The following is a 22,773-nucleotide window of genomic DNA, read 5'->3' as shown; positions in this document are numbered from 1 at the left end:
TGGCCCACTCAGGGTTCTCTTCTGGATCTCGGGGGGCGGGTGTCCTTGTACGTACGTCCCTTCCACTTGAGATAGACGTCACTCTGATTGATGAGAGGGGGCGGTACGCCGCAGTGGCGGGGAGATGGGAAGGGCCTGCCCTGACGTTACTTTCGGTTTACGTTCCCCCAGGCCTACAATCTAGTACTTTCCAAGACCTTGGTGGCGCCATTTTAACTTTGCCTGCTGGTTTGTTGGTTGTGGGGGGTGATTTTAATTCGGTTTGTTCTGGCTCCTTGGACCGCCACCCGCCTAGGGACCTCCGGGGTTCCTAATTGCGGTTGCCATCCTTCCTCGAGACCATGGGATTAGTGGATAGCTGGCAGCTTTTACACCCTTCGCTCTGCCACTTCTCCTTCCATTCCGGTGCGCATGGTAGTCTTTCTCGTATAGATTATGTTCTCACCCTAGCAGCACATGCGCCTGCCGTGTCTGAGGCCCGATTTTTGGCGCGGGGTATTTCTGACCATTCCCCGTTATGGGTCTCATTTGACTTTGACATCGTCCTGACGGACCGGCCGGTGGCGGTTAACCCCTGGTATTTCCGCAATCCCAAAACTCGCGCTCTCCTAGCCAGGGCCATCGACCTTTACTTTTCTGAAAATGAGGGTTCGGTTGGCTCGGCCGCGACCCTGTGGGAGGCGTTTAAGACTGTCTTGAGGGGCGAGGCCTTCGCTCTTATAGCGGAGGCCCGTAGAATCAGAGATGCCGACTTGGTACACATCGAGGAAGAGATTATGGGCCTTGACTCTCAGTTGGGGACCGAACCCGACCCTGCTCTCCTACACGCCCTTTCCCTCAAACAGTCTGAATACCGCGATCTTGCCACTAATGCTGCCCTGGCTTTGGTTAAGGAACAGCAGGGTCGTATCTATGACGTTGGTGACAAGGCTGGGAAGTTGCTGGCCTGGCTGGACAGGAGGGAGATGGCTAGCCGAGTCGTGCCCGAGATTATGGGCGACGACGGTGTGGTTGTCTCTGACCCCAGTGCCATTGCCGAGTCTTTTGCTGATTATTTCCGGGGTGTCTACACCTCTACTTCGGACCACTCCGAGGCTGACTCGACAGCGCTTCTCTCGGCCGTTGACCTTCCCTGTTTCTCTGATGAAGACCGCGACGATTTGGACAGAGACATATCTGCCGACGAGATCGCTCTTGCGATCCGTACGTTGCGGTCGGGTAAGGCACCAGGCCCCAACGGCATCCCGGTCGAGTTGTACAAGATTCGACCGGACGTGGTTTCCCCGCACTTGCGTACTATGTTTTTGGAAGCGCGAGACGCCGGCCATCTTCCCCTGGACCAGAGGTTGGCCACCATTGTGGTCATCCATAAGGAAGGGAAGCCGAGAGACCTGTGTCGTTCTTATCATCCCATCTCTCTCCTGAATGTTGAGCCTAAGATCCTCGCCAAGCTACTTGCCAATCGACTGATTGGAGTTATTGGTGACTTAGTGCATCTGGACCAGTCGGGCTTTATTCCTCACCACAACACTGCTCTTAACTTGCGTCGACTCCACGGCGCCCTGGCTAGGGCCCATACTCTTGAGGAACCGGCAGTCCTCGCTTCCCTTGATGCCACGATGGCCTTTGATTCTCTTGAGTGGAGTTACCTCTGGGCGGTGTTGACGAAGCTCGGTTTTGGCCCGGTGTTTGTGAGTTGGGTAAAACTTCTCTACGCTGGTCCACTGGCCAACGTGGCTGTTAATGGCCGTCTATCGGCGTCTTTTGCCCTTCACAGGGGCACCAGACAGGGCTGCCCTTTGTCACCTCTGTTGTTTGCCCTTGCTCTTGAGCCGCTTGCGGCCATGCTGCGCACACACCCTGATCTGCATGGCATAACCTGGGCCCCCGGATTCAAGGACAGAGTCTCCCTCTATGCCGATGATATTCTGCTCTATTTAACCTCCCCCTGCAAGTCACTCATCGTGGCATGCGATGTGCTCAGACTTTTTGGACGGTACTCTGGCCTCGTTATCAACTGGGCCAAGTCCTCCCTGTATGTCTTAAAGGGGGACACGCCGCGCCTCCCCAGAGGCTGCAACATACAGATGGCCAGTCAGGGTTTTAAGTACCTGGGGATTTACATCTCCGGGAGTTCGAAGGCGCGATATGACCACAACTTGCTCCCGCCTCTTCTGCGTCTCCGGCGCGATGTGGAGAGTTGGCGCAAGCTGCCGCTCTCCCTGCTGGGCCGTGCGGCATTATTCAAGATGATGTCTTTGCCCAGATTCCTTTATGCTTTGCAGAACACCCAAGATCCAGTCCCGGCCCACTATTTTAGGGAGATTGAGAGCCTTCAACGTGCCTTGCTCTGGGATGGCCGTCCCCGCGTCACTATCACGAAGCTCACGCTTCCGTGGTACGAAGGGGGCGTTGCACTGCCGGACGTGCGTAGGTATTATTGGGCCTCCCAACTGGCGGCAATTAACCATGGTTTGTACGGTCCGGTGAACAGCCCCGGCTATGCAATGGATAGATGGCTCCTGGGTGGTGGCAATTATTACCGGGCACTATACTCGAGGTCTTTGGACAGGCGGATGTCGGGTCCAACGAGGACAGCTGTCCACATCTGGCGGACGATCACAAAGGCGCAGGGCTGGCAGGGCAGACTGACCAGATTCACCCCTCTGTATGACTCTGATATTTTGGGCAGGTTATGGCACACCAAGGGCTTTGACAAATGGGACCTCATAGGTATCTCCAGGGTGGACGACATGATCTCTAAGGGTGAGATCAAGACCTTTCTTCAACTGCAGGCTGAATACCAGTTGGGCGGCTCGGAGTCCTTCAGCTATGCCCAGCTGCGGCACGCGCTGCTCTCTGCCAAACCGGCGGAGGGGGCGATTCCAGAGAGCTCCCCCTTGGAAGACAGAGTGCTGAATGGCCATATGCCCGATAGTGCTATCTCACTGTTGTATAAAAAACGAATCAATGTCCGCACCGACCTTCTCCTTGGAGTGCGTGATCAGTGGGTGGGGGATGGCCTGGAGATTGACGATGAGGACTGGCAGAGTGCTGTGTCCTCCCCTAAGGAGGTTGCCATCTCCTCTCGTCTTCGGCTGGTGCAATTCAAGATCCTACACAGAGTGTATGTGACTGGCCCCCGTCTTGTGCGTATGGGATACTCGCCCGACGGGCTTTGTCGTCGTGGCTGTGGTGCCCTTGCTACCTTCCTGCACATTATATGGGATTGCCCCATCATTGCCTCCTACTGGAGACGTGTACACAGGGTTATGAGCGAGGCAACTGGGGTGGTGGAGAACGCAGAGGCTCGGAGGTGTCTTCTCAACATTTGGGAACCATCCGATCACAATGTAGCACAGACCCAGTGGGTTACCCTGGGCAACATGGTGGCAAAACGGGACATTGCGCAAAAATGGGGTGCTGCCACGGCTCCCCTGGTGGTACAGTGGAAGGCCAACATGGATTGGTGCATGTTCAGGGAAAAGACGGTCTATGTTGCCAGGGGTAGGCCCCAGAAATGGACTAAAGTATGGGGGGCCTGGAATGCTTACCGGGGAGATATTTGCCTGCCGCCGGAGCCTGTTTCCATAGATGAACATATGTCACCATAGCCTGTGACACCAACTGTGATACGATGTACTGTCTGATCCTGTTTTTCCCCTCCCCTCTACTATCCTGCTTTACTCTCCTGTATCAGCGAATCAATGCTTGCTCTCCTCTGTCCGCTACCAACTCCTCGATGGATTCCTCTACTCCATTGCCACTCTTTAGCGCCGCTTGGCGTTTCTACTTTCTTTGTTCTACGTTTTCTTCCTATATAAAATATAAAAACAACCTGCACTATACTGTAACGAATGTTTTTGCACTATTGCTCTCCTGAATCACCATGCTGCCTTGCCTCCGGGATGTTAGGCTGAATAGCTGTGTGCATTTTCAAATAGAGGTTTTAAAAAATGTAAAAAAAAAAAAAAAGGGTGGTCCGCCTGATTATCGTTGAACTACTCCTCGTTTGCACATAGGGTGTCGGACAGGAGTTTTTCCCAGGGGTTACTCGCGATGGCCCTTGTTCCATGTACTTAGGTTCTGCTCCTACATTGTATAGTCTGCTGTAATGAAATGCTTTTTCCTTGTTGCTTTTCAAGTTATATTTCACTATTTGATATGTTATGTTCTCTCTGACCTTGTTTTATCCCCACTGCATTGAAGGTCTTTAAACTTGTACTTTCAGGACATCTTACATGCAGTGATGAGTGTGCCCAATAATATGTGCTTAACCTTTTCTATGAAAGCTGCCTCAAAGCTCAGAAGTGTATTTAAAGTATAGCCTCTCTCTCTCATAGCAGCTGTAAACTGTACTTTGTAAACCCAAACTGGTCCATGTGACTTTCAAGAGAATGCTAGGAGCATGATCAAGTACTATGCGGTTTTCATGATATCATTGAATATTTCTAGAAGCTGTGTCTTGTAATAAAGACTTGTTCAACTTTCAGAAACAGTCTCCAAGGCTCATGTATCCGTTTATTCCTGTTTTTAGAGCAAGAGTTCCAGGACTACCCCGGTGCAAATTAAGCTGTCCCATTTCCCCTAGTTCTCTCTCACGGGTCTCCCCAGCGCGGCTTCTGAGCTGCTGCACCGAGTCCCCTGGCCCCTCCTGCCCACAATTAATTTTCCCTCCGACACTTGTCAAGAGTTGTATTGCTGATGGAGAAAGGTAACCATGCTTCATAATGTAAACTGTTAAATGTCTTGGGGCCATATGTATCATAGTTCCGTTTTGTGATTCCTAAATAGCGATTTTTAAGGAATCGCTATTTAGAAATCGCAAAATGGTATGTATGAAGAAATTAGTTTTTTTAGCGATTCCTTAATCTTCCTTATTTGCAAATTCACATTTTGCGAATTCGCAATTAAGGAATAATTTCCAATGCATTCCTATGGGCCAGGAGGCCCATAGGAATGATTGCGAAAAAGTTCTCAAATTGCGAATTCGCAATTTGCTAATCGCAATTTGAGAATTATTGCAAGGGTGCAGGAGTGTCTCAAGGACACCCTGCTGCACCCCTGTAAATTACATGTGTGTGCATATGGCGCACATACATGCCCAATGGGCATGTATGTGCGTCATATGCCACCTTCACAAATGCACAATTGTGCATATGTACAAGAAATCGCAAATTACCACCAACTACAAGTTGGTGGTAATTTGCGATTTCTAAACCTGAAATCGCAAGTCTAAAAAGCTACATACATAGCATTTAAGGAATCGCAAAATTGCGATTCCTTAAATGCTTAAGCAAAATACGGAATCACAATTTTTTGCGATTCCTTATTTTGCTAATTGTTCATACATTACAAAATCAGTAAAAAGGCCGTTTGCAATTCGCTAAGGCCGAAATTCTGTGAATTTCGGCCTTAACAAATCGCAAAAGTCTATATATATATGGCCCTTGGTGCCTGCTGATTTTATCGATTTGTTGTTTAGTAAAACATTACTAATGAAACTGTGACGCACAGGATTCTTTTTCGCATGCATTAGGTCACACCCTTATTTACATAGGTCATGATTATGTAGAAGGTTTCTTGCAAGCGGTTCTTAGGCCACACCCCTTTTACAGCACACCTCCTAAATGTTTAATCCCTTGTAAGCCACTAGAGAGCACAAGGCTCTCCTTATGCTAAACTCTTTCTAGAACATAAGTATTCAGCACAGCAGTCATTGCTCTCTGTATTACCACGCTTAAAGGTATTGACTCTTCATTCAGTTTTTTATTCAACATCTGAATAGTTAGTCATAACATATTAAAGAATCAAGTGCTCCAGTAAGAAATTGAGAAATGTATACTCATAGAAATACAGCTGATGGCAGGGAAAGGTGAAAATGATTTAAGAGAGGGCGAATGGATGGTCCACGTCTTTGTGGGTCTTTTTTCACGTTGTTAACTATCAAGGGCCTAATTACTAGTCTGGTGGTCTGAGGAATGTCAGACCTGTGATGGCGCGGCATTGGTGATCCATCCACCGCCATACTGGCAGTCCATCTGCCCTGTTATGGTTTGGACCGTCATTGGACCGCCGGCTCCACCAGGGAACCGCTGTTTATTGGCGGTGGCGCAGCAGTCATGGGCTATGTAATATGCAGATGGTGCCGCTGTGGCACCGCCATGCATATTACAAGTTTCAGGCCCATCAGGAGTTTCATGTAGGTCTTCCCTCCAACAAATGGATGGTAGTGCAGAAACAAAGGGGCCTGCTCCCTCAGCCTGGGGATGCATGCAGGTGGTCACAACATGTGCCCCCATGTGTGAATGCACCCAGGTTCTTGAACAGCATGGACTTTCTAGTCCATGCCGTGCACGAACCCCATGAGGCGTTCCTGTTGCGGTGCCCCTTCCAAAAGCACTTCCGCCTTTGAAAGATGCACCACAGGGGGACCGCCTTGCCACCCGTCCGCCAGATCAAAAAATTGGTTGTAATCTTGGGGGCGAGCGGTAGAGAACTTCCACGGAGCGGTGGCGTGGCGGCTTAATTGATAACAATTAGAGTGGGCACAGCACAATGACATAAAAGGAAGTGATGCCACAAGCCAAGTGTACCCTGTGTTTAATAAGGTTAGGCCTTTTTACAGTGAACAGCACGCTAATAATATGCACATTGAACTAGGTAGGATTTCTTTTTTAACCTATTGGAGAGTGTGCTTCAACCTTTCATATACTGTTTTTCTTCGACTTTTATTTTTTTGTTAGAATTGAAATCTTGTCGCTGCCCAGACCTTTATGAGTCCCGTTTTGGTCAATGTATTTACCGCTGCTAATGGCAACCCTTTACCAACTACCTGGGTAACTTCCACCATTGTTCCCATTTTCAAGAAGGGTCACCGTGATGACCCAGGGTGCTATAGGCTCATATCCCTTTTGGACTCTGCAATCAAGATCTTAGGCAGAGTCCTTTAGGCCAGGTTGAGGGATAGTATTGAGAGCTGTAGGGGTTTGGCTGACATCCAGTACGGGTTTAGAGAGAAGAGTGGAACATTAGAGTAGTGCTCCAACTTACACCTGTTGATCTCGAAGTATACGGTGGCCAAGGCCTTGCGTTTATGGACCTCTCCTCGGCCTTCGACTTGGTGAACAGGTCTAAGTTGTGGGCCATTCTCCTGAGGATCGGGATTGACAAGCCACTGGTTAGGTATATGGCTTCACTTCATCAAGAGCTATTTGCAGCTGTGCGGGTCACCAATGAGGGAAGGTGCACGTCCCGTTTTAATTCCATGCGCGGGGTCAGGCAGGGCTGCATACTGGCCCCCCTGCTTTTTACAATCTACATTAATGGCCTGGGTAGTTACTTGGAAGAAGTGGATGGAGACTGTCCGCGTGTAGGAGTAGCTAAGATCCCTGCTCACCTATACGCAGACAACGCAGTGCTGATAGCCCACACTGGCGTCTGTCTCCAACGGCTCCTGGACGCCTTTGGTACCTTCATGGACCAACTGGACTTGAAGGTAAACACGAATAAGTCACATACAATGGTTGTCGGGCACCACAGAAATAAGGGTACAGCTAAAACTTTTAAGTGTAAGGGCGAAGTCGTTACTAGAGTCTCTGCTTTCCCTTACCTGGGGGTGCTTTTTGATGAAAGGGGTTCATGGGGTCCCCAGGTCAGGGTAAAAAGCCTGGCGGTGGCTAGGTCATCAGCAGCTCTTATGGGTTTTGCAAATAGTTTGGGCGCCAGACCGATGGAAGCCCTCTTAAAGGTTTATAATAGTAAATGTATCTCACTGGCAATGTATGGCGCACTGCTTTGGGGTTATGCACGCCTTGAACCAATACAGAAGGCAGAAAACAGATTTTTGCTTTCCCTTTTGTCTGTTCCACTATCCACACGAACCTTCTCCATACACGCGGAGGTGGGCCTGGATTACGTTATCGATAGGTTTAACATGGCACCTCTAATCTTCTGGCTAAAGACGTGGCTCAATAAGGAATTAACCCTTAATCACATGATTATGAACAATGTGATGTCTCTAGACCACCTCAAAAGGGTGCCATGGATGGCCTATTTGAAGAAGTCTTTCATAGAACTGGGTCGCCCGGAACTCTTTACATCCCCTTCGGGTATTAGGAAACAGGATGTAGATATTGTTAAGAAGCAGTTCATGATTAGGGCAAGAGTGGGCCGTGAGGAAAGAGAACTGCAGAAGCCGGCAGTGAGAAGACATTATCTGTTAGTAAACTCTATTGCACTTGAACCATACCTAAGTTTGGTCACTAGGCCATTTCACTGGTTTCTTCTGACTAAGTTCAGATTTAACCTGAAACATTTTTACTTGGGTAGTTTTAATACACGGGATAAACCAGAGTCAGCCCCGCCCTGCACCTGTGATAATTTTTCTGTTCAAGACACCTTGCATTTTGTTATGATTTGTGGTTTCTTTTCTGAGTTTAGAAAAAAACATCTGTTACCTGTTTTTAGGGAGGCTGGTTTCTCCCAGGTGAGACCAGCCCTGCTTTATCTCCAATCACTGAGTAACATTCGCATCACATTTTGCATAGCAAACTTCTTAGTGGCGGCGGCTAGAACTAAATCACGTAAGACAGTATCAGGCTTTTCCCAATGAGTTGTATTTAAAAAAAACTTTTTATAACCCAAATATTTTATCACATGAATTTGATTAGTATGAAACTGTATAATAGATTTTTATCTGTATAAAAATGCTTTTATCTCTTGGTATGATTTTTAACTAAATCGAATAAAGATTTCTTGACTGACTGAGTCCCTTAAATCAATTTTAAATCCTGGCATAGTCAAATTGACCTTTTCGTTAATCCAGATTACCTACTAATGTTTTAAAAAGATTTCTATACCAAGGAATTTGGGTATGACCTCAATATACTTTACATTTTATTAATAACATTTTAAAATTATCAGTCAATCTTTTTACTTAAAAAGTGTGAGATATTGCATACTTGTTCAGCAGATATTATATATTGTAAATGATCCTTGTTGAAATGACTTTAGTTCATACTGGCATTTTTGTAACTTCAGACAAAGCACAACAAAAGAGGGTCTTCAATCCATCAACAGTCTATCAAAAATATGCCAGAATTATTTGATGTGTTGACCTAATTGCCTCATTAAGCCCTACCTATAGGAATGAAATGATAAATAGTGGACAGGCTCTCTTCTAGTCATTTGAATTTTCCCCTTCCTGAGCCCTTCCGACAGAATTAAGAAGCAAGCGGTATGTCACAACTCGTTTCACACATTTTTAATATATTTTAAACACAAAAGTAACTATACAAAACTAAATTAAATAAAACGCTTTATAAAAGTTTCTGAACCGAAGAAAAATTATACCATGAAAGGACATTTTACAAGTAAACGAGAACCCAAGAACCAACAAAATAAAAATCACTAGCACATATTCGTAGACCCGCAAATTTAATGATAATTTATCTCTTACAATGGTAGTGGCTGTAAAACTACAAACCTGACAACAAAATCTCAATGTGAGAAAATAGAGCGTGGAATGGCTTTGAAATTAAAGTAAAAAAATCCACATATATAACAAATTTGTAGCACAATGTATTGTATATTTTAGGAACTCCTCAAAAGAGGGAAGTGTGAGACTGCACTGTAAATAAATGAAGTTACGTCAAAAACAGCACAATTTGTAGTAAACCTAATTCATGCCTACAGTCCCATTCACTTGTATGCAAGATATGCTGTGTTTGGTTAATACAGAGGGCATCAACGTACATTGTGTCCCTTTGTATGACAGATTGATTGTGGCATGCCCGTATTCTCACCCCCACTTGCGCATTTGCTTATGTGATCTCTCAAGGTCTGCCTATTCGTGCAGGGTGTGGAACAGTGGAGAAATAGCACGGGGTCCCACAAAGCACATTTTCACAAGAGATCCTTCCAAAAATATAAATCTGAATCTGGCCAAAAGCCACATTTGGTCGAAGAATTTACAGGGATCCATAAACATAATGTTAGCTTGGGTCACTCGTGCAACGGGCACTATGCACTTTCGCCCTTGCGTAGTTGGGAAAGTCAGCAGGCGAGTGACTGGTTCCACTACCAGCCCACTTATGAATGACAAAGAGCTGGACTCGCACCCAGCTGTACAGTAATAATTGGTTGTCCAAGTCAACAGAGAGAAGATACAATGGCCCACTGCAGACAGCAGACTGTTAAAGGGCTCACACGACTGATTTAAAAAATATCTGGAAAAGTGTTTTTACACGTGAACATTTTCAAAAATACATTAGGGGAGATTGCACGCTGAGTAAAAATGTGCACTGGGATCAAGGTGGATCTGTGTGTGTCAAACATGCAAATGCAGGTACCCAAGTTAACCACACGTGTATACTGCATGACGATGCATCAGATCCCTTTAGTCCCTCACTGAATAAAATATTGTGCACAAATAGCCTCAGCGTACTCATATCTCAACACTTTCCACCAAGACTATAAAGACCAGCTGAATCAAAAATGTGTTCAGTTGTCCACTGGAGAAGCACTTGTGAAGGATATTCTTTCATTTGAACCACTCTGCACATTAGCATATTGTATAGTTGTGGATGTTCAGCTGATACTTGGGCATCTGCAATTTCTTAGTGACTTTTGACAAATGGTTTTCTCGTAAGAGGTATGACTGGTATGTTTGTGGATCACTCACTGCTGATTTATTTTATTCTTAGAAAATGTAATTTCTAGGCTGCAGTTTACGGTTCACATGCTCTCACCTGCACCATTGTCCCTTATGGGTTATAAGTTATTGAAGTACCAAGACTGATTTTCAAAATGTCACTGAAATAGTCTAGCAAAAGAGAATTTTCTTATTGGACAGCTTATCTAAATACCCTAAGACAATAGATGTGCTTTTGCAGAAGTCCCTTTTAGCTACATCGACGTACCCCTTACATAAAGGTGAGCATTGACCAACCAGTGTGGTTTTTGTTGTTCTTCATTTAATATATTGCCTGTAAACTAAAGTCTTATTTATTATTTACTTTATATAGCACAACTCATCTCAGATTGGCTTCAGTGTGTTGTACAAGTAAATCAACATTGGAGAGCAAATACCCTTCCTTACAGAAGAAATTAAAGACAAACTAAGCAGTTAGATATCCTGAAAGTGCAGAGGATGCTTTCTATGCCTTAGCCAGACCTGCCTTATTCAAAGCCTCTGCATGTATTAACGTCTATCTATGACCAAGATACCACTGCAAAAGCAGACCAGTTTCATAACATGTTTTTTCAGATGCAGGGACTATACTGATGTTCTACCGCCACAGCAGTAATGCGTTTTCATAAGACCAAGTACTGATGGAGGTTTTGGTCTTGTATAGATAGAGCTGTTGGTCATGTTGGAGTGGGTTTGGTCTAAGTTTGAGAGATGAAGTCTTAAGTAGCCTGGCCTTTTAGAGGTAACTGGGTGTGCTTAGAAGGCAGAGTATGCTGAGCTAGTGTGATCGACTTAGATGCTGTGCACTAGTGTATTTAGTGAAAACTCAAGCTACAAGATGAGGTCTTCTCATGATCACAAATTTGACCAAAGAAAGCTGGAGGGGTTTATGTTGGTGTTCCTTCAGATGCGTTACTAATGAACAGTTCCCAACAAGAGTAGTGATGCTCAATGCACTTTTTGTGTTTTTCCTACAAAAACAACGTTTTACAGTGTCATAATAGATCAACTAGTGCGGGACATGCAGGTCTATCTGATCCACTGTACACCAATGCCAATATTCTCCAATAAAGGATGCTTTCCATGCAATGCGTTTGGTGGGGGTCAGGGTACCAAACAACAGGAGATGTTGCAAAGGGTCTTTTCAAAGTCTTGACACTTTCTTGGTCAAGTAGGATACTGAGTGATTTTTACTGAAATGTTCTACCCTACACATGTATCAATGTTCACACTGAGACATAGATTCCAGTGTTGGAGACATTCCATTTCATTATACAACTTCTGGTCTTTAATTTCTAATATTAATTATGTCATGGATGCTCTAAATATCACTGCTTCACCAACTCTGTTTCCATTTACCCCAAGTGTATCATACATCTTCCTTATAATTGTAATAAACTTCTCAATGTAGTATATTCAGCGCCACCAGTTACTATGAATAAGAAATAGCTAATGGCAACTTTTAGGCCACCTTCCATCAATGTTGTAAATTACTCTTTTTCATACAGGTGGGTCTTCCAGATAGTTAAGTCGAGTGTCTGCTTGCTACCTCACTATTGCCCATTCAACAATGCCGCTCACCTTCCTGTGATGAGGTGACACATGTTATACATCACAATTAAATGAATATGTTTAAAGAATCACGTGTGCTGTGTCTTATAAAAGAGTGTAACTTAGACTGAAATTAGCTGCCCATGGCCATGAAGCGTAGGACAGTTTTGTGTGGCAACCAAAAACGTTATACACTATCCCTTCATGTTCCTCTTTTAATTCTGTCCTATTTCTCCCAGTGAGGCACAGATGTGGAAAAAGTAGGATAAGAATCTCAAAACAGAAGTTGTATTGGTGTCCAGCATCCAACAGATCAGGTATTTTCACCTCAAATATTGAATTCAATGCCCTAAAAAAAGACAGTCATCTCAGTTAATTAGTGATCTATTCCCTAGTGGAGGAAATATACACCAAGCTCAATTAACCTTTTACGAGGTATCTCCCAGATGGTTTAATTATTGATCCAGGGAAAAAGTTTAATCCCCAGAGAGTGTTGTCTACAAGCAATGGTTCTGTCCCACATCAGGCATGGTGACAATCTGACATGGAGGCAAATTAAAAGCTGTGCATCGGTGGGAACCGTAGGGGCAGCGGAAGGCATTGTACATTGTATGAAATGATCACATGTTTACAACAGCAAAAAAATCTCACAGGACATTTCTTGGGACGTAGATGAAGGAAATAGGTTGTGATTAAAGTCAATCTATCCTGTGATGGGGCCTTGCAGCAGATCTTGTGTTATTAGCTTAGAAAATACCATAACTTTTCTATAGTTGTAGTTACTTGGAGTATAACACATTATATCTACCACAATATCACGCCTTCTCTGATAGTGTAATGTTTTGACATAGGAGTTTTCACTACTATTTAATTTAAATTAAAAACATAGACAAAATGGGGTGAGACAATTACAATTCATCAAAAAGATCTCCCACCCCTATGGATGGCGTTCAAGGGAGGTGCAAACCAGACTTTTTAGTCACAAATGGATTTAATATTTATAATTTATCACAAAGGTTCCATATCCAGAGCATGGGATGAGTGGCCATCCAGCTCTTTCCCAGTCTCCTCATTTTCTTGATCTCATCTGCCTTATCCAATTGTCTTCAGGTGACAAACTAGTCATGTAGAAATTCCATCACATAATGGTCCTCACCAGGTTTCTTGTCCCAAATTGGAATATTGCCAAGGCTTCCTTGAGTTGCATGCCAAAAACAGGGCCAAAGAAAGAATAAGGAGTTGATCTTCCCAGCTGAAATACTTTAAAGATAATCTTGAGGGAAACTTATCTGTTACCCTTCTTCTCCTTGTTTGTGTTCAACGCAGGGGCTTGCAATGACATCAACCAAGCATGGGAGGACATCAAGCAAGTTCTTCATGCTGGAGACAACTTACAAGCTTGTACTGTGTTGCGTAAATATTATGCACAGCAACTTCATTCTTCTCTCACTTTGCTGCCCAACTAACCAGCATCCTATACAGAACAGGCCCTTCCTGTTGGTGAAGATTGCTTATTGGAAGAAATTCTGCTGTCTGAATTCCAGTTCTAAACAATGGAGTCATTGGATGAGAGTAGCATCTTTTCCTACTACCTTACCCTCCCTGACAAAGTCCTGTTTCTTTCGACAACCCCACTGGCATTCTTTCCCGGACACCATTTTCAGTATAAGAGAAAGTCCCAAATGTCAACAGTGTTGGATCCTTCATCCGTTTGGTGTACTTCCATTTTGGTGCTACAAAGGTGGTTTAGAACCCGGCTCTCACAGGTCCTATTGGGTCCACAAGTTTGTGAGCAGTAAAGCTGTTTGGTATGTACTAATAATACACAGCCTCAGGCAGAATGCAGCAGTCTTTGTCCAAGTTGGTGAAGAGTATTGTTATACTTGAAGGTGCATCCCCTGAGCCTGAAGGTTCTGTACAGTGGCGAGAATCTTCTTCTGGTGGCCAGCAAGTGTGATGCCTATTTTGCTGAGTTCACTGAAAAGCAAAAAAAAGAAATGGTCATTATGTGGCCCACAGTTTCTTTTGAATTAGCTTTTTGGATGCTGATGGTAGAATTAACTACACAACAGTTAAAAAGTAATACTTTTGCCACCCCAAAGAAAGAAGGAGAGTTAATGTCTGACGTAACTTCTTAATTAAGCATACAAACAGAGACATTCTAGCAATCCCTTCCAATAGCCAATCAAAATATGAGGCAGTGGGCCATAGGACACTTCAACATCCATACCCGTCTAGTGTAAAATGGTAGTGAAATGAAATGAAAAATTACACTTGTATAGCGCGTAACTACCCGGAGGCCTCGCAGCGCTTTTGACTGATTACTGTGGTGAGCTACAGGGTGGGTCAACACGCTTTTGCGAACAGATGGGGTTTCAGAGCTTTCCTGAATGACATCCGGTTATTATTCTCTCTAAGGGCTAGGGGGAGAGAATTCCAAAGCCTCGCAGCGGTGTGGGAAAAGGAGCGGCCGCCCCATCGGGCTTTGTTAATTTTAGTTGTGGTTGCTAGATGCAGTGAGCTAGAGGGAAGGGCTCTAGACGGGGCGTAGAGCACAACTAAGGGGAACAGGATGGCAGGGCCTGTTCAGTGGAAAGATTTGTGCAAAATGCACATGGCCTTAAACTGTGCTCTGGCAGCCACTGGGAGCCAGTGAAGTTCTTTTAGGGCTTTCTTGGCTGACTGCCAGCAGGGAATATTAAACAGTAATCGAGCGGCACAGTTTTGCGTGACTTGAAGCCTATTGGTCACTGCTGCCGAGGCTTCTATGTATAAAGAATTTCCATAATCCAGGCGGGAGAGTATCAGGGCCTGAACCATGACTCTCCTCGCCTGGAATGGAAGCAGAGGGAGCACTTTGCGGAGCATTTTCATTAGCCCAACACACGTAGAGGCTGTTTTGGTGGCTTGGACCGAAAAGTCTAGCGCTTTGTCGAGCCAGATTCCAAGGCTCTTTATCTGAGGTTTGGGGGGGGGGAGGAAGACCGAGACATGTGGGCCAGATGGAGGCCAGGGTGGTCGGTGGAGGGTTGCCCAGTAGCATAATCTCCGTCTTCTCCTCGTTGATTTTGAGACAGGAGGAATGCATCCACTTAGCAACAGCCTCTAGACAGGGGCCCAAGGTGTTGGACGACCCCTCAGTGTGGTCCAGAGAGACCACCAGTTGGGTATCGTCGGCGTAGGTGTCAATACGCACACCGAAGGGATGGACTATCTTTTCTAGAGGTCGCATGTAGGCATTAAAAAGAGAGGGGCTTAGGGAGGAGCCCTGGGGAACCCCACAGCTGTGTGGATGCTTGGGGGAGACTACCTCGCCCTCAAACACCTGGAAGAATCGCTCATCCAGGAAGGAGGTCAGCCATTCCAGGGCCACGCCCGACACGCCCATGCCCTTCAAACGATGTAATAATGTGGCATGGTTAACCGTGTCGAACGCGGCACTGAGGTCGAGTAGTATGATGGCTGCTTTTCCTCCCCGGTCCAGCACAGCTCTAGCTTCTTCCGTCACTGCTAAAAGGGCAGTTTCAGTTCCGTCCTGAGGGCGGAACCCCATCTGAGAGACACGTAGCAGATTATTAGATTCTAAATAATCTACTAAGATGTTATTGACGTGCCTCTCAAGCAGTTTGCTCATCCAGGGAAGCAGGGAAATAGGGCGCAAGTTGGCCAAGTTGTTCTGGTCCAAGGTAGGCTTTTTCAGTAAGGCTTTGACCATCGCACACTTCCATGGAGCTGGGACAGAGTTGGAGGTGATAGAGGCATTAAGGACATCCAGGATGACCGGGCAAATGGCATCAATGACCTTAGTTAGAGTCTGCGGAGGTGCTGGGTCATTAGGAGATCCCGAGGTGACTTTGGGGATCATTCTGTTTAATGTGATGGAATCAAGGAGTGGGAAATTGTCCAGCAAACAAGGGACGGGAAGGTCAGAATCTGTTGTGGAGGGGAATTCCATGTTGTCACTACCAGTGGTAAATGAGGAATAAATGACCTGAATCTTCTGGGAGAAGAAAGTGGCTAAGTTGTTACAACGGATTTGTGCGCCGTCAGATGACAGAAGCTCGGGGAGGGGGGAGATTAGTGATTTGGCTATTTAAAAAATTTCTTTAGGGGAGTTCGCAGCAAGATTAATTTTGGATTCGTAAAACTGGGCTTGTGCAGATTTTATTTAATTTTTGTAGATCTTTATTGCGGCTCTATGCTCTGCCTTCTTCAGTTGTGAACGTTCTTGTCTCCAGGCTCTCTCAAGTTTACGGCAGGATTGTTTCATAGTTCTAAGGGCGGGAGAGTACCAGGGGGCGACTTTTGATCTTTTTATCGATTGCAGGGAATCCTTCGGGAGGACTTGGTCAAGGGTACTAGAAATCCAGTTGTCAAAATTGACAGTGGCTGTATTAGGTTTAGTCACCTTCTGGGGTGGGTGTTCGGTGAGAGCCAATTTCCATTTGGGGAGCGGGAGCGAGGCCCATTTTCTTCCCGAGTGTTTATTGTGATTTTGTAAAGTAGGAGGGGTGCTTATGGACCATGTAAAAGGTATTAAAAAATGATCGTAGTAGTGAAATTGAAAGCAAAATAAGTCACTGGTGCATTGGCAAGTTGCTGGGCTACCTCATAGTTCCTGCAAGAAAGGTATCTTTTTATGTGTGGAAACTACGCGCTTGTAAGGTTACTACTCATAAATCCCTTTGTGATTAGCAAACAATCATAAACTTACACAAAAGTGTAAGTTTACCTTTATGAATCAGGGCCTTGGTGCAGCAGAGGTTCAGGCTTCACAGCCACTGTTTAGCCCCTCTACAGCTGAAATCACATTTTAATTGGAGGAAAAGGTGAAGTGACAACATTCATTCATTCCTTGTACTTTGAGAGATGATTTCAACTGGATAATGGAGGACTTCCATTTGATAGAAATTCAAATGCTTTCCCTCTTTGGAATGCGCATTGCATGTCAATTACAGGAAGATGTTAGCAACATGTAAGAAGGGACCCCCTCAGAAAGGTAAGTTGTGGCCCAGGAACAGAGGGGAACAAGCAACAATTCTAATGTAAAGACGTTCCTGCAGTGGCCTTCTAATTCAATTACACAATTATGTTTATAAATATCCAAACCAGGTGACAAAAGATAGATAAAATACTGAAATTATTCAAAACATATACAAATTAATTTTTTCTCTTTTTATCTTTTAGTTCATATAAGTTCTGTTATCAATCAGAAATCACAAGACAAACATTTTTCAATTCATATCAAAAATTTCAAGACAGGTACAGTTGAGTCATAAATATCTGCAATAAAAAAATATAAAACATAAAACATACAACATACAGAATTATTTAGTAATACCCCTTGGTAACACCCATATCTCTCAACACACTCACGTGCTAACAATCATACCACACTCAAACTACAAACTAGGATGGTGAAAGGAACTGAATTAATATTTAGCAAGATGACAATGCTAAAAAATGGGCCAAGATGTGACTTAAGGCTCCCGCAGCAGGTCTACGCGCGTTTCGGCGGCTTTAAGCCGCCTTCATCAGGACCTTTTTCATCATGACTGTGCAGATACCAAGGGATCTGAAAAAAATATATATATATATTTACAAAAAATAATAACCATATTGTCACCACCAAAACGTTTAGACAAGTTAATTTTGTTGCAAAACAACAGGAGCTCAACAACATGACCACAGCGGGAAGGGATCTAAATTCAACAAGACCTGAGTCTACTAGAGAATGAGACCAAGCCTAATACATTTACCTAAAGTCCTAGAAGTGTTGGTATATCTAGGACTGAGCATTTGGTACAATACTAATTGTTATGTTAATCAAGGAGGTAAGTCAATGGTCCTAAATTATCATACAGTAAAAGTAAGAAGAGAGAGTCTCGAACCTCAAACTTTGCCCTCAATTAATCACCTTAGTTCAACCATAGGACATAGCCCTTGAGCTTACCAGTCGCATCACACAGCAATAGAATCACCAAAAACGTCTTCAGTGCATATCAGGGGACAGGACGTCCTATGCCGCCAGTAAGTAACTGCAGGGAAGAGATATCTCATATTTTATCTTAGATCAACATTAGGGGTAAAGCTCATTTGGCCGTTTCGGGCTGGCATGCCTTCGAGCAGTTGCCTAATATCAAGGGAAATATTCTTAACACAGTTGGTCCTTAGACTGTGTGTCCCTGGGCCGGCCGGTTGCAGTGCCGTACGTTTAAAGCGGTGCACAAGCGCCTAAATGTACTTTGAGCTAGAAAGCATTTAAGCCATCTAGCTACATGTCTATTGCCTAAACCTAGATCAGGGGTAGGATTGTATCTTACAGCAAATGTCTGTACACCTTGAGCCACGCCGCATCGACAGGATACAATAACGTGTACTTATTCCACTTTGCAGGGGACTGACTGTGGAGCAATTTCAACATATATAAAGGACTCCCCTCGTACATCGAAGTAAGACTATGCTTTACACTAGGATGTACTTGTCGAATCTGTGCCAGTTTAGACAGGGCCACTGTATGGTAGAGAGTCTAAATAGATCATTTACTATAAATTTCTTTTATTATTATAGACTATGGTGTAAAACATGCCAGCTGACCGTCGAAGCCCTAAGCCTCCCCCTGACCACAACCTTCTGTGAATAAGCTGCGAATCTGTGCTCTTCACAAATATTTAACAAGTTTCTCAAACGTAAAAAAAGGTATTTACCTTTGGTAGCTTCTGAGCTTCAGTAGATATGGATTCCACTCTAGTGGTTGTAATGAGCTTTACCCCTAATGTTGATCTAAGATAAAATATGAGATATCTCTTCCCTGCAGTTACTTACTGGCGGCATAGGACGTCCTGTCCCCTGATATGCACTGAAGACGTTTTTGGTGATTCTATTGCTGTGTGATGCGACTGGTAAGCTCAAGGGCTATGTCCTATGGTTGAACTAAGGTGATTAATTGAGGGCAAAGTTTGAGGTTCGAGACTCTCTCTTCTTACTTTTACTGTATGATAATTTAGGACCATTGACTTACCTCCTTGATTAACATAACAATTAGTATTGTACCAAATGCTCAGTCCTAGATATACCAACACTTCTAGGACTTTAGGTAAATGTATTAGGCTTGGTCTCATTCTCTAGTAGACTCAGGTCTTGTTGAATTTAGATCCCTTCCCGCTGTGGTCATGTTGTTGAGCTCCTGTTGTTTTGCAACAAAATTAACTTGTCTAAACGTTTTGGTGGTGACAATATGGTTATTATTTTTTGTAAATATATATATATTTTTTTTTCAGATCCCTTGGTATCTGCACAGTCATGATGAAAAAGGTCCTGATGAAGGCGGCTTAAAGCTGCCGAAACGCGCGTAGACCTGCTGCGGGAGCCTTAAGTCACATCTTGGCCCATTTTTTAGCATTGTCATCTTGCTAAATATTAATTCAGTTCCTTTCACCATCCTAGTTTGTAGTTTGAGTGTGGTATGATTGTTAGCACGTGAGTGTGTTGAGAGATATGGGTGTTACCAAGGGGTATTACTAAATAATTCTGTATGTTGTATGTTTTATATTTTTTTGTTGCAGATATTTATGACTCAACTGTACCTGTCTTGAAATTTTTGATATGAATTGAAAAATGTTTGTCTTGTGATTTCTGATTGATAACAGAACTTATATGAACTAAAAGATAAAAAGAGAAAAAATAAATTTGTATATGTTTTGAATAATTTCAGTATTTTATCTATCTTTTGTCACCTGGTTTGGATATTTATAAACATAATTGTGTAATTGAATTAGAAGGCCACTGCAGGAACGTCTTTACATTAGAATTACAGGAAGATGTGCATAGCATAGTTCAGAGTGTGTAGAGTGAGGAAGTGACATATGTCTTGTTCATGATGTGCAGCCCCCTGTCCTGCCAGAAAAACTCCCTTAATTTCTCTCCTTGTTGCATTGAAATGCCAATAGTTCTGCTCTTATACTACTGTTCTGTGGACATTGAAGAATGCTATTTGCTTTCCCTGTTGAGCACGCATAGCCCATTCCTACTTGTGCACTCAGGTTATATTGAGCTGTTATGTTTGTACTAGTTGATTCAATGCCTATTAGATTCCCCATGTTATTAGACTAATGTTCTGATGTGTTACCTTTGCCTCAAATTGTAAAGCGCTCTGATATCCTTTGGGATCAAGTTTGCGCAATATAAAACTTTATAAATAAATAAATAAAATGCTTGGCCTTTTTGCTATAATCACACATATCTAGCTTTTCAATAGAGTGCATGCATCTCTCTAGTTTGAACAGATTCTGAGTTAGGGTTAACAGATAGCTCCACATGCACAGAACGGCATATATTTCGTTCTGGACTAGGCTTTACAAAATCATTTTTATCAAGTGTGTTAGTACAACTTCCAGAATGCACTGATTCGCTGGATGAAAAACTAAGGACTTTAAAGCTAGTTCTAAGTGTATAAGGATAGATTTGGTGATTAAAACTGCAACCTGCAATTTGAACTCCCTTAACATGACAAGGTTTATTTTTTATATTAAAAACGTTTGCCATTTAACATGTGGCAATGTCACTTAATGTGCCTTGTTTTACTGCTTTCCAACCAATCAATCGCTTTAGACTGCTGCCAAGAAATCGGACAATATTGAAATATTTGAGTCTGCTGGCCAATCCAACATTATCCTTTATCCACTATGTGTTTATCTTCATGGTAGGGAATGGAAAATAGGAAAATGTCTTTGTAATGGTGGAGGGCTCTGCGCTTCCAAGTCATTTTTCTCATCAAGCTAGTGAATTGCTATGCATGCAGATAGTTCAGTTAAGCAAACGCCTGACCTCAAAATGGTTACCTTCAAGCACCACCTCCCACGTCATTGAACATAGCGGGTGCAACTTGAAGAATATTGTGCTGAGGCTTAATACAGTGGTGTAACACAGGCTCCCACAGCCCCCACGGTGCGGGGGGCTCAAAGCTCGGAGCCCGAAGCTCCAGGGGGCCCCCTCAGCACAGAACTCTGGCCTGAGAGCTCCCAAATTAGTCTGGAGGGGGGGCCTCACCGTACCTTGCAGGGGGGCCCTCAATTTTCGTTATACCAGTGGCTCAATTAGCATGAATTGCGAAACGTACAGTTTAACCAATCAAACAGTTGACAATGTCACATATTGCCTCCATGTCTTTATTCTTTTCAGTCCCCGAAAAGGATTTAGAACTCAAATGCTGTAAGCAGCAATCATAAAGACAGACCTTAAAAGGAGATACATTTGATCCATCAAATGATGGTCCAATTTTGTCACTTGGTTGACTTTGATACATTTTGGCAAATTTCATGGTTATCAGAAATTAGGCATGGTTTAACGAAAGATATTATCAAAGTTATATGTCAAGCAAGTTTTAAAACCAAATTAGTAACATGGAACACTTTGTATTGCTACAATTCCTTATCACTTAATATGCTATTTTAAAGAAACACACTGTTTTAATTGATTTGAGACATTTCAGTGTACAGGGAAATCCTTTGAGCTACATTTATAATAAGAAGCACGCATGGATCCGTGATAGATATTTTGGACCATATACCTGATTCCAAGTAGCAAAGAGAAAGTATGTTCAAAATAAAAAGTAACTGATAATACTGTAGTCAAGAGAATGATTAAATATGCATCTTGATCCTAATTATTTCTAGCCTGTCATACAACGATTTAAATACCCATCAATTTGAAGATGGTTAAGATCTATTGTAGTTGGCCAATGGTATATTCTCGCCCTCCTATTTGCAGATGATGGGATATGGTTGGGAAAAACAGTAACTGAATTCACGACTTGTGAAATCATGTTGCTAATATCTGTGCCACTATAAAGTGGGATATAAACGCCAACAAAATAAAACTAAATGTGGATAGAAAGCAAACATATGTGCTTCATAAAATGTCTGTACTTAGAGCGTCTATATGGCAAGTCATCAAGTTCATTTTTGGACTTCATTGTGGAGAAAACCAATGGCCTTAATCTGCTGCCAATTTTTAAATTCTAAACCATATTTCAAAGCCATATTTTGGAGGCAGTCCTCGGCACTTACAAACAAACCCTACCACTATAGAATCATCTGCGCATGAAGTCTGTTTTTTTTTCTCCAAAAAAGTTGAATATCTGATCAATGTCAAAAACATAGTTTTAGAAAGATGGCAGATATGAACTGGGGAACCAACTTGGTCTTCCAAAGAAGAAACTGAGACAACACGTTACAATTTGTCAACCAGTCATTATTGTGGTGTATGTAAGTGAAAGATCAAAAGGCATTAATGAGAAAATATTTTTTTATTTTTTGTATCATTTATAAAATAAATTATAAATATATATGTTGCTAGCAGGAAGTGTATAAATGGCTATAGCTGATTAGTCCCACCTTTGGCAGTTTGCTGATGCAAGAGTTTTGGACTTCCATACCAGATATTACAAAGATCATACTTTTGAGAGTAAAGAAATAATGCTGCAATCAAATAGTTGAAGTAGTGTTGGAACCGAAAATGCAACCTTTATG

General features: G+C 43.4%; 1 protein-coding gene across 2 annotated transcripts in view; it reads right to left on the bottom strand.

The window, feature by feature from the left end:
• Positions 1 to 11,791: 11,791 nt before the first annotated feature.
• Positions 11,792 to 22,773, bottom strand: part of LOC147683468 (ephrin type-A receptor 3-like) — a 522,416-nt gene continuing 511,434 nt past the window's right edge. Inside the window, exon 17 of one of the 2 annotated variants that reach the window (XM_086943880.1) lies at positions 11,792 to 14,221. In XM_086943880.1, the coding sequence (XP_086800006.1) occupies positions 14,122 to 14,221 (100 nt within the window). In that variant the 3' untranslated portion in view covers positions 11,792 to 14,121. The remainder of the gene's footprint in view (positions 14,222 to 22,773) is intronic. The other variant, XM_086943881.1, reaches the window with a different exon arrangement.

This window comes from Lissotriton vulgaris, chromosome 11, assembly GCF_964263255.1.
Source record: "Lissotriton vulgaris chromosome 11, aLisVul1.2, whole genome shotgun sequence".
NCBI lineage: Eukaryota > Metazoa > Chordata > Amphibia > Caudata > Salamandridae > Lissotriton > Lissotriton vulgaris.
This window is presented reverse-complemented; position numbering and strand designations above follow the sequence as displayed.